Genomic DNA, 12,193 nt, shown 5'->3' with positions numbered 1-12,193 from the left:
AACACAATGAACAGCTTGCAAGTGATTATGCTGGTTTGAAGAGTAAGACAATTTAATATCGTGGAGTGTACCATTCTCGGCCACCTGGTTCCCACTGCCAGGGAACAATCCCAGGCATTTAGTTTACTAGTACAGACATAGCCTCTTAAGTCTGAGAGAAGACTCATTAATTTAACTGGATTGGAGCCAGAGTGCTCAGTCATTTATATAATCAAATTCTAAAGAGAGGTAATAATATCTTAATTTATATTTTAGTATTACTGATTGCTCATTAATATGTAATCAATCAATCCTTTAAATTTCTGAGTCAACTTTTACATGAATTTATTGCTCACTGAGGAGTGCTGCAGGCAGGATTCCATATAAAAGTCCTGACATTGACAGTTGTGGATTCACAAAGTGGGTATCTGGTTCAAAACTGTCTTTCAGTTCCACCTGAACTCAACAGGATTTTGAGAAAATATGTGCTAAACTGAGTGGACAAAAAGATGGCAGATGGGCTTCAGTGTAAATAACTGTATTGCCTAGGGACATTAAGGATACATAATTTAATCCATACTTACTTGATGCCAAAAACCAGAACTGTCACTTAAAACTTGAGAACTGCTCCGAAATCATTAGCAGCAGCCCCAAAGCCAACAAAATGCTGTGCATTATCAGAAAAGATACCAAGGACAAAACAGGAAGCTCATTTTTGCAGCTGATTTTACTCTGTATAAAAGCCTGACATGCACCTGACATGAGTGTGGTTCTGGCCTCTGTCTCTCAAGAAGGAGATGAGAGATTAGAGAGGGGCACCAGAAATGTGAAGAAGATGGAGGAGCTGCCTCGTAAGGAGAAGGTGGAAAGGTTGAGACTCTTCCATCTGTACGGAGGAGTCTGAGGAGGATATGATCAAGGTTACAGAATCACAAAAGCAGTGAGTGAGGCGACTTGCTATTCACCCGATCCCATCGTACCTGAACTAGGAGGCACTCACTGAAACCGCTGGGGGACCGATTTGGCAACTCCATCTGCAATGGACTGCAGATAGTGGCTGGGGTTGCGTGACCCCCCTATATTGCACCTCTTGCTGCCACTGTGGGAATCAGCGTGTTGGGCTAGAGGAACCACTGGTCTGAACAAGCTTGGTATTATGTTGGTAATAGAATTCTGGCAAGATATATGTTTCATAAGTGCAGTTATTTGTGTTTGTATGCATCTGAATATAAACTCCCCCATTCAGGAATGGATCATACTATTTCCATTTCTTTTGTTTTGAATGTACTTTAAAATCCTTTAAACTTTTCTGCTGCCTTCCTAGATTGCATTTTTTCTTACTATATTTAGTTTCCTTTGCAAATTTTCTAGCCTTTCTGATTTCTAGTCCGTGTGGATTGATAATAGTTTCATCTTTTTTTTTTTTTTCCTGTTTGTTATGCAAAGCTTTCAAAGTTTCACTTTGTCATTAAGATACCTGTCTAACATGAGTTGGATGGATCACTGCTGAGAGGTGTTTATTCCTCCATTGCCTACCAAGGGGGCTTAGATAAATAGCTTAGACTAAAAACCCAACTTTCAGGTGGCTAATGCTGGGTGAAATTAATTTGCCCCAACTACATAAAATGCCACCTGGGATTATCCACTCTTTGTTCATATAAGATGTAACTGTGTTGTAACCACTGTTCCTTGGCCGATCACCAACCTGCAATGGTGTGGATAATTCAGATTATTTGGCGTAAAGCAGTACCGTAGTCTATTGGTATATTCAGAATTTTCTGATTTCCAGTTGCCACTAGTTTTAAAAGTTAACTGTCCCGAATGTAGATTACTACCATACCATAACATCATTATATTATTTAAAAATACTTTTCTCATTCAAGGCAGGCTAAATTTTGCCTTGGAAATACTGACTGCTGCAAGACTAAGGAGGTATACTGGGGGAAAGACATTGTAAGCTTGGTCTGTATCTTACGTTCTTTTTCTGAGTATCCTCTGCAGATTGCTGTCAAAGATGGCACTAGATTCAAGTGGCCTTTGGTCTGGTTTGGTACACTTCTACTTTCGTTTTTAGGTAGGTGTCCGTGATGTCTGCTATGTCAAATCATGAAGAATTTCTATCTGATTTGTCTTCAAATCCTTAAGTTTGGGAAGTAAACTACTGCTCTCTTCCCTTTGACACAATTCAACTCAATTTGTCTGTGACATGGTGAGTTTGTGTTTCTGCTGGATTTGTCTTTTTGACACCTTTTTCTTTTTTTAAATAGTTTTATACCTTCTTGTCTGTTCCAATTAATTCTGTCTGAAGATATTGGCCATACTGTATGAAGATCCCCATTTATAGTGTTGCACAGAGCCAAAGCCCTCATTTTTTCACTGGTTGTGCAGCCCACTATTCATCTCCTGTATTTTATTTCTTCTCTTGTTTGTGGGCCTGAAAAGGCCACCAAGAAGATCATTTAGTTTCCTTCTCTTCAGTTCCTTCCAAAATCCTTTAAGTCTTCTATAATTGGTTCCAGTATATACCACCTTCATCTGAAAGATGACAGATGACTTGCTTCATATTCTCCATTCAAACTTTCTGTTAGATTTCCTACTTTTGGTCTATGGAGACTTAATTTCTTTCATTGTCCTCATTTTTTTCCAGCTCTCACTTCCTGATTTCATTAAGACTCTTTAGACTGCATTTTTGGCAATCATAGGGCCACTAAAAAGGACTTTACAGAAGGTATTAAAACTTTTGAAACCCTCAAGGCAGATGGGTCTCTCTTGAAACCTTGTGATTTATTCTGCAGAAGAAGCAGAATAAGCAAGCCCCTGGAGTAGAAGCAGGGGTTAGTCACTGTAAGAGAAAACCAAATCCAAACAGTTCTTTTAATGAGCACAGGAGACTTAATGTATGTCTTCATTGTTTGAGATAAAACACTTTCACTTCTGAGCAGATCACGTAGCTTTTACTGGCTATTACTGAGTAGTTCGTTTTCTGGGCAGTATTTATGAGAAAGAAAGTGAAGTCATCTTATATATTATATTTTATTTATGCGTTAGATCTATGTGTTTATTTCATTTCAGGTGTAGCAGCCTGAAAAGAGAAAGTATTCAAACATCTAACAATCTGTTATGGTAATCCCAATTCATAAATATCCAAAGCAAGAAAGGTCACTTCCAGAGCAACTTGATAAACTCATTACAAGCTGATACTTTAGAGATTTTCAAGGAAATACCCTCTCAATATACTATCTATATTGGATAAATATCTAATGGTAGCATCAGTATCTTTATAACCTGCACAGCACAACGGATTGCATCTTTAAGGCAAGCCATGAATCTCTTCTGAAAGTGAAGCTATATTCCAGAAAGTAGATCTTCAGCTGGCTGAGTGGATTACTTCCATTCTTCCAGTAGGAATATATAGCATAAAAGAAAAATATTTTTGGTTTCTGGTAAAATTTCCTAATTGAATTTGATCCTTGTTGGAAATAATGGAAATCATTGATTGTAGGACTTGCCAGTAATTAATTAGACCACGAACCATACATTTTTGGCTTCTCTCAGTTCAGAGGAAATTATTTCTTCCTGACTCATGCCATCAAGCGACAGTTGCTTGAGACTTCATGGAGTAATACAGAGGACATCTTAGCCCAGTGGTGATCAGCTTATATTCTGAAAGTTGTTACTGATTACACTTTTAAGTTAAAGGTAATGATGAAATGGGTCATAAAATTATCCAGCTTTTAAAAATATATAGAGGAAATATGTGACTGTCTGTTCAGTTGCAGTAACAACAGAGGGCAACAGTTCTTCGGGTGTCATAGATCCACAACCGAGGCTGAGCTGTGACAACTTACACAAGTTCAGTTGCTGGATCCCTGTGGTAGATTTTCCTCTTAACTTGTCTTATTGATTCCTTGCTCCTGTGTAGCCAAACAGTGCATAACAGATGTTGCTTTGAGCAAAGAAACAATTTTTTCAACAATCATTGAAAAAACTGCATCAGTATTTCCTAAAGCAGTCTCAGTCTTGGGTTTCTGCAGGATGGGAGCCTCAGAAGGCATTTGGCTTCTCATCCCTGTAGTCCCTCCATACCCACTCTCCATTAATATTGTGTGGTACAGTGGGAAACCTATCTTATATGACATAGCTGTACAGCTGTGCTGCCTCCAGACCACATTTCTCCTTGAAATCATGATACAGAGAGGCCTCAATCTGATGGCAGAGCATTGATTTGCTCAGGTGTTGCACCCAGGAAAGGGTATCACCAATGTAGACTGAGATGCAGTATTATTTCCTGAGGCTCCTCGGGCCATAGGAACTGCAGCATCAGACAAACTCTGCCACATTCACTACAGAGTGAGTGTAACAAAATGACAGGTCTCATTTCATAGGTCTTAGAAAGTCTACCTAAAACAAATCAGAGGATCGTCTCTAAACCAATGCCAGAACCAAAGTATCATTTAGAAATAATAATCTGACAAGCTTAGACTATGTAGAGTTTATTGACTATAAACAGCTTGGTTTAAGCCAAAACCTTTAGTCATGTGTAAGCCTCCTGTATTTACCCTATGAGGTGACTAGTGCTTACTAATTTCAACTGCTGATCCCCTAAACTTGTAGATGAGCTCTGTAGACATGGGGTTGAATAAGGCTTTGCTATTATAGGCTAAAGTTCTTCTCTCAGATTCACACCATTAAGATAATTATTATTCATAATTTTTGAGAAATGCCATCCATAAAAAATGTATGATGTAACAGGCATATTTTATCTGTTTTATTTGAGCTCTGGAGGAGCTCAGATCAATGACATCAATACTTGGACTGTGGCACACATTTTATTAGTAACAGTGCTTCAGCTTGGTTTGTGAAGACAGTGATGGCAAAGAAACTGCCTGTTCCAGTGCAAATTCTGTTTCCCCTGAAGCCATTCTAATACTCACTTTGCATCACACAGGAAAGTACAACTAATAGAAAAGAGGTCAAAGTCAGACAAAGTAAGTGAATCAAGCTGTCTTACATTAGATTTCTGGGTATGCCTCATGGACACAGATAGGTGACAGTGGCTGGTTCATGCAGATTTGTTAACAATTTCAATTGACCTTAAGAGGTGGATAGTTGCCTTTTATTTGTAAAAACACAGCTGAGGAAAATTACTTTTTAGCAGCTCCTTTGCTACAGCTGCACTTTGAAGTATACTGTAGAACTGTCTTTAAAATTAGTAACATTCAACATCGCTGGTTTGAGTCAGACTTCGTATGAACATGTGTATGTGTCTGTATATGTATATATGTCTATGTAAGATTTCCATTAACTTTCATTTTTCATTAATGTAATCTCCAAATGCAAAATTCCACAGTTTTTATATTGTATAAATAAGCCATTAAGCCCAGATTCAGCCCTCAGTTACAGGGGAGCTACTGTATTAGATGAAACCGTCAGTTGTGCTCGGATCCTTTAGGTCTTCTCCCCATGCGACACTACAGGCTTGGGGAAGAGTGGCTGGAAAGCTGCCCAGCAGAGAAGGACCTGGGGGTGTTGGTTGACAGCTGGCTGAATATGAGCCAGCAGTGTGCCCAGGTGGCCAAGAAAGCCAATAGCATCCTGGCTTGTATCAGGAATAGTGTGGCCAGCAGGACTAGGGAAGTGATCGTGCCCCTGTACTCAGCACTGGTGAGGCCGCACCTGGAATACTGTGTTCAGTTTTGGGCCCCCCACTACAAGAGAGACATTGAGGTGCTGGAGCGTGTCCAGAGAAGGGCAACGAAGCTGGTGAAGGGTCTGGAGAACAAGTCCTGTGAGGAGCGGCTGAGGGAACTGGGGCTGTTTAGCCTGGAGGAGCAGAGGCTGAGGGGAGACCTTATCGCTCTCTACAGCTACCTGAAAGGAGGTTGTAGCGAGGTGGGGGTCGGTCTCTTCTCCCAGGTAACAAGTGATAGGACAAGAGGAAATGGCCTCACGTTGTGCCAGGGGAGGTTTAGACTGGATATTAGGAAATTTTACTTCACTGAAAGGGTTATCAAGCATTGGAACAGGCTGCCCAGGGAAGTGGTTGAGTCACCATCCCTGGAGGTATTTAAAAGACGTTTGGATGAGGTGCTTAGGGACATGGTGTAGTGGTGGATTTGGTAGTGTTAGGTTTACGGTTGGACTTGATGATCTTAAAGGTCTTTTCCAACCTATATGATTCTGTGATTCTCGACTCCATGATAATTTTAATCCACTGATTCATGTTTGAATGCAATCTCCCCTCATTTTCAACATAATTCTGGCATGATCATCTGAGAGAAGTTTGCAAAAGCTTTTCCAGTGGCTCTCAGCCAAGATCCATTTTCATTTACATCTGCATGCCTCATTAATGTCAATTGCTTTGCAAAGATTAAATCACTGTCTAGGTTGTTATACGCAAGTTCTTCACAAAGAGTGAGCTGTACCTCTGGAGTTCAATGAACACTGAGGATACAGTGTGTTTTTGCTCATTATAAAAACTGATGTTGCAAGCGTGCTAGAATCTGAATGAATCGGACTACATTGCTACTTTGTGTCTTTCGTCTTTCTGTTATGTATAGGAGAAATGGGAGACAAAGGACAGAAAGGCAGCATGGGACGGCATGGAAAAATTGGTCCTATTGGTTCAAAAGGTATGCTTGGTTCAATTGTTTCTCCATTTGTGTTTCAGATGAAAAATCTGTGATCATTTATGTTTGAGAAAAGTTTAGGGGCTTGAAAAGGTTAACAAGTCTCAGAGTTTACCATAATAGGGAGTTTCTCACACCATAGTCAGCCAGATGACTGAGGTCTCTCAACCAGTTACCTTTTGCTCTGACAGCTGTATATTTACCAGGGTGAGAATCTTGGTTTAAGGCTAAATAAAGAACTTTGTGCACCATCACACAAAGGTGGACAGTTAAGAAAAGCAGATGGGAAGATGCACTGTATTTTGGCAGACTTTTGAGAGCCAGAAGACTTGGATTCTAATCTTGCCTACTCCATGGGCTCTATGTGACTTTGGTTAAGTTATTTGGACCAATGTTTACTTAAGCATCTGGATTATGAATCTAGATTTAGGCACCAGTGTAGCATATCGAGCCCTTTTCCCTCTACAACACCTGAACTGATTGGTTCTGTGAAGTTAATGAATGTCAAAAAATGGATATTGGTACATATTCTTTTGTGTTCAAGTTTCATAGCTTTGGTTGGTCTTTGTTGTGGAATGACTAGGACAGAAAAATCTTTATTTTTGCTTGGGCAGAAAAAATGTGCTAAATAGTGCTAAATGAACTGTTGACCAAAAAAGCTGCCTTAAATTTATATTCTTTTTCATGTCCTTAGGTGAAAAAGGAGATAATGGTGACATAGGACCACCAGGTCCTAATGGTGACCCAGGTAATCCATGACACACCTTGTGTATGTGAAGGATTTTACAAAATGCATGCATCATCACCAAAAATACATGTCTGTTTACATACTGGGGGAAATAATGAAAAATTAAATATTTGTATAGACACTGTAATATTTCACTGTAATATTTTCAAATTACTTAAAATTATTGAAGCTGCAGTAGTTGCTGGACTTGTAGTGTATTTGTTGAAACAATGTCTCGGAGCTCCTCAGATGCGTGATCATGCCAGAAGACTAGCGGGAACTGAAGTGCAATTGTCCGTATCATTCATCACCAGTGCAAAGGGACATCTCTGCATATCCCACTCTGGCTTCCAGCCAACACAAATGAGCACGTTGGAAGCTCCTGCCCTTCCATGGATTATTGTTACAGGAGCAGGAGATTACCAGGAATACAGATCTTCCAGAGAAAAAGGCAAAAGCCTGGAATACGAAGTGTAAGCCTTACAAAAGTGGCAGATTCAGATTTTACCCAATTCATCCCTTCCTGGCAGGGTGCACTAGAGGTGCACCAACTCATTTTCTCATGAAAACATAATTTGTCACTCTAATTCTTGAGCCAGAGTATCATGTACCTAGTCATCAAGCACAGTTTTGCAGTGTAAGTACCCTGTGCTTAGACTGACTTAGACACCTAAGCTGAGTTATTGGGTAGTCAAATGCAGATTTGAATAATTACACACAGAACTGGAAACTGTAATTGATCCTCGTTTTGAGTTTTTAGCTCATAGATGTAACAATTATCCTTTTAGTATTCAGATTATCTTTGTCAAACCAATATCAATTTGGGTTAATAGATGGTTTTCTATTGTCTCATTTTATTGGAAGAAGAACTGTAAATTCTGTACTTTCAAAAGTACAGAACTACATTTTGCAGATAATTATGTGCATTACATGGTTGGAATATTAGACTTTTGGATCTGCTGTGTTTTATGTTCCTCACGAGGAACAGGCGAACAAGGTGCTGTGCAGATTTTTGCTGTGGAAAAAGTGCTCTTTGGAGAAGAGTGAAGAGAATAATTTTACTCAAAATGGGAAATTTTGACAAATGTTTTTAGTTAAAAAAAATTCTGGGTTTTATTTTCAGGGAATATCTGTCTGTGTTTAGGTTAGCACTAATCATGCAGGGCTGAAGCTTTGTGAAAAGTGAACCGAACTGTTCTGCATAGGCCCAGACACTCATGCGAGCCATACGATGGAGCAGGGTAGCAAAGGCTCTAGGTTTCTGTCTGTTATTTGCAAGACAGCCCTCTCCAGGGCTGCCCCGCTGGGCCTTTTCATAAAATTGTTCAGATAATTATTGAAATTAGATAGCTTTTTGATTTTGGTGTATCTGTATCATTTCACAGGCATCCCCTGTGAGTGCAGCCAGCTAAGGAAGGCTATAGGTGAAATGGATATCCAAGTGGCCCAGCTGACAACGGAACTAAAATTCATAAAAAATGGTAGGTTAATTTCATATAAATATTGTCCTTTCTTGTTGCCTCGTTTTACCGGTGTAATTGCTCGTAGAGAGCGTCACCGTCCCGCATCTGATTTGTGAAGCTATTTTGGGGTGTACAGTAAGTTGGTTTATAGAAATGCGAGTGCTCACTTTTCAGCACTGCCCTCCCCCGCAGCTGTTGCTGGTGTGCGTGAGACAGATAATAAGATATATCTGCTGGTGAAGGAAGAGAAAAGATACAAGGAAGCCCAGCTCTACTGCCACGGAAGAGGAGGGACGCTGAGCATGCCCAAGGACGAGACTGCCAACAATCTGATCGCCTCGTACATCAACCAAGCCGGGCTCACCAGAGTTTTCATTGGGATTAACGACCTAGAGAAAGAGGGAAATTTTGTCTATTCTGACCGATCGCCCATGCAGACCTTCAACAAATGGCGCAGTGGGGAGCCCAACAATGCTTATGACGAGGAGGACTGTGTGGAGATGGTGGCGTCTGGAGGGTGGAATGATGTTGCGTGTCATATTACCATGTATTTTGTGTGTGAATTTGACAAAGAAAATGTCTAAGCTTGTCTGCTCTTTCTTTATTTTAAGAAAAGTTTTTAAGACGATTGTACAAGTTACTCCATGTTTATAGAGTACAAGTGATATTTTGCAAGTATGTGGCATCAGTGTTGTAAATTACAGCTGTAAATACAATTTAGGTATTTCAAATATCAGTATTTACCCTTCAGAAGGGAAGAGCAGTGATAAGACATAGCTTGTTTTTTCTGTAGGAAAATATATGTATTTAGATAAAAATGTGGTTTGGGGCTAAATTCTGCCCTCACAACCGTTAACAAATGCAATTGCATGACTGTAAGGGAAGGCAGAATTTGGCCTCTAGTTGTTAGAGTGATTATTTCTGAAGAAGTAGATTCCTGATATTCTTTTATCTTAGCAAAATTTGTAGTTATAAATGTTAATTGCTTGTAGTGCCACAGGGATATTTCAGCAACAAGGCAAATATTTTGTATACTCCAGTTAATAAGTACAAATATTACTGTAAGTTTTTTGGATGTGAAGGTGTTACAACTTTCTTTTGAAAAACAGCCAAAGCAAACCAAGTCAGGAGTCCTACCAATTTTGTAAGGTTTCTTTACTAAACTGTTCACAGATGTTTGACAAGGAGGCACTTAAGTAAACTGAGTTTTAGTGCTGAGGAAGGACAAAGTTCTTATAATTTAGTACTGAAAGAGGGATCCCTGCCAGATGGGTGTTTTGGGGTTGGCTAAAGGTAAAAGTAAGATTTTGGTTTTCTGCATTCTTTAGTTGAGAATGATTCAGTGCATGAACTATTTCAGGCCCCAAATAATTTCTTAAAGTAAACACATTTCACATTTGTATAAGATGATCTTGGTGCATCTTGTTACAAAACAAACAAAATACCGGCCCGCCACAATTTAAGGCAGGCTTCATAAGTAGACAATGAATCTCATAAAAATGGTTTAGCTAGTAGTTCCTTTTGGTAGGAAAACAGCTTCCATGTTTACTCAGATTGTAAGGATGACCCCCTGAAAAACAGCAAAAGTTTCCAAAATTTTCCTGATTATGTATATAGCAGTAATAAGTGATTTTGCACAAATAATTTATGTACCAAATTTACAATTGCATGTGGTGGAAAATGAGATGTATATTTAAAAAACCAGCAACATAATTTCACAAAGGAAATGATGAATTACTTTGGATCTTCCTAAGAGCCAGTGCATGACATCTTATCTTGCTGTTAGGCATAGAAAGATGACTGCAAAATCTCTGACTGTGTTTTTTCAGGAATACCTTGCACAGTGTTTTAAGATTATTTTTAAGGAGAAATGATCTTTTGTATAACATAGTAATCAAAATACATATCTGATCATTACGGGAGATTAATCTACAGGATATCCACAGCGGATGTGGCATGTGGTCCCAGAGATTTCCCTACAGCAAGGCAAGACCAACTCATAGCAACTCTGCAGTGCCATGGTATATAAACAATCAATGACCATACAATTCTGTTCATATCCACAGAGCCTGACAATATTTGATGCGATGCTATTATTATATACCTAAGAAAACAAGCAATTTTGCTTGCTATATTTACTCCGTGAATTTGAATCCATTATATATATATATGTTTGCTATTAATTTTGAAGATCAGTAGCAAATTCCTATATAATTTGAATTATCAGCCCAGCTCCAGAGCAATCACTCTAAGGAACGAACAGTCCTTTGATTGCTTTACTTTCTTTCTAATAAAGGTAGGTATGATACCTATATTTTAGGTGTTCTTCCAACTGTATATTGAAATCTATTAAATCATGTGAATATGGTTCTACACTAATATTCAAAGACTCTTTACAGAATTTGCAGGGAGCTAACAATTCCAGTGGAGCAGTTTGTTTGTTTAGAATAGCGCCTTTTGAATATCATGATTGTTTCCTGCCTGCTATAGAAAGCCTCAGAAACTATTTAAATTTCCAACATACTTTTGTCAAATCATTGTAGCTATATTAAACCAGTCCAAATCTGAGTTGCAGATATCTGGAGCTCCCTCATTATGTATGTGCTGAAGTTGCTAACTGTTTATTTTTCACCCAGGTTTTGCAAGTCTCTGTTGTAATGTTCGATTTCCTCAGAAACATGAAGAGAGGCCTTTTGAGGAGGTGGGAAGCTTTTTCAGATGCCAGATGCTCCTATTTTAGCTGGAAGTCACACCATGTTTATAAAGATTGCCTTGATGTGTAGAGCATTTAAGGAGTCCCAGTTTCTATTAAAATTTAAGATGAAAAATAAAGGCAATGGAAAAAACATTTATTTCCCCCAGTTTTCGTGTTCTTTAGGATGCATTTTTGATATACGAGATATAAAGGACATCAGTTGTATCGTCAGAACCCTGTACATTCTGCATAAGGCTGCAACAGTCCTTATTTCACCATTTGGGCAAGGGGAACAAGGCTAGTGTGTAAGGTCTCTAGCTGTCCTGCAAGGAGCAAAGACTGCATATCTGATATTTGTGCCTGCGAGGAACTGGGCAAGAAATGATGGAGGGATTGGAAATGAATGAGCCCTTCATCATTTCTTTCACCCTCCAGTTGCTGGCCCCCATAGGTGGACCCTTGCTGGAGGCAGAAATCAATGTTGCATGTAGCGCTCAGCCTGCACGAAGCCTGCTGATGTGCATGGTAAGATTTCCATTACTCTCAGGGGAATTTGGAGCTATTGTTTTAGGAAAAAATCAAATGATAAGTTAGTTTTATTTGGGGTATTTTCCATGTGCATTAAAATCTGCATTGTAATATCATTACTCATCTTGTGTGGCTCTACAGAAGCCTTTGGAACACGTCTGTCTGGCAAGCA

At 39.2% G+C, this 12,193-nt stretch overlaps 1 protein-coding gene across 1 annotated transcript in view; it reads left to right on the top strand.

The window, feature by feature from the left end:
• The window catches only part of COLEC11 (collectin subfamily member 11), a 40,785-nt gene extending 29,805 nt beyond the window's left edge, over positions 1-10,980 (top strand). Inside the window, exons 4-7 of the mRNA XM_072857786.1 lie at positions 6,540-6,611; positions 7,303-7,356; positions 8,721-8,816; positions 8,991-10,980. Coding sequence (XP_072713887.1) covers positions 6,540-6,611; positions 7,303-7,356; positions 8,721-8,816; positions 8,991-9,382 — 614 coding nt within the window. The 3' untranslated portion in view covers positions 9,383-10,980. The remainder of the gene's footprint in view (positions 1-6,539; positions 6,612-7,302; positions 7,357-8,720; positions 8,817-8,990) is intronic.
• Positions 10,981-12,193: the final 1,213 nt, after the last annotated feature.

Source organism: Ciconia boyciana, chromosome 3, assembly GCF_034638445.1.
Source record: "Ciconia boyciana chromosome 3, ASM3463844v1, whole genome shotgun sequence".
In the NCBI taxonomy this organism is placed as follows: Eukaryota; Metazoa; Chordata; class Aves; order Ciconiiformes; family Ciconiidae; genus Ciconia; species Ciconia boyciana.
This window is presented reverse-complemented; position numbering and strand designations above follow the sequence as displayed.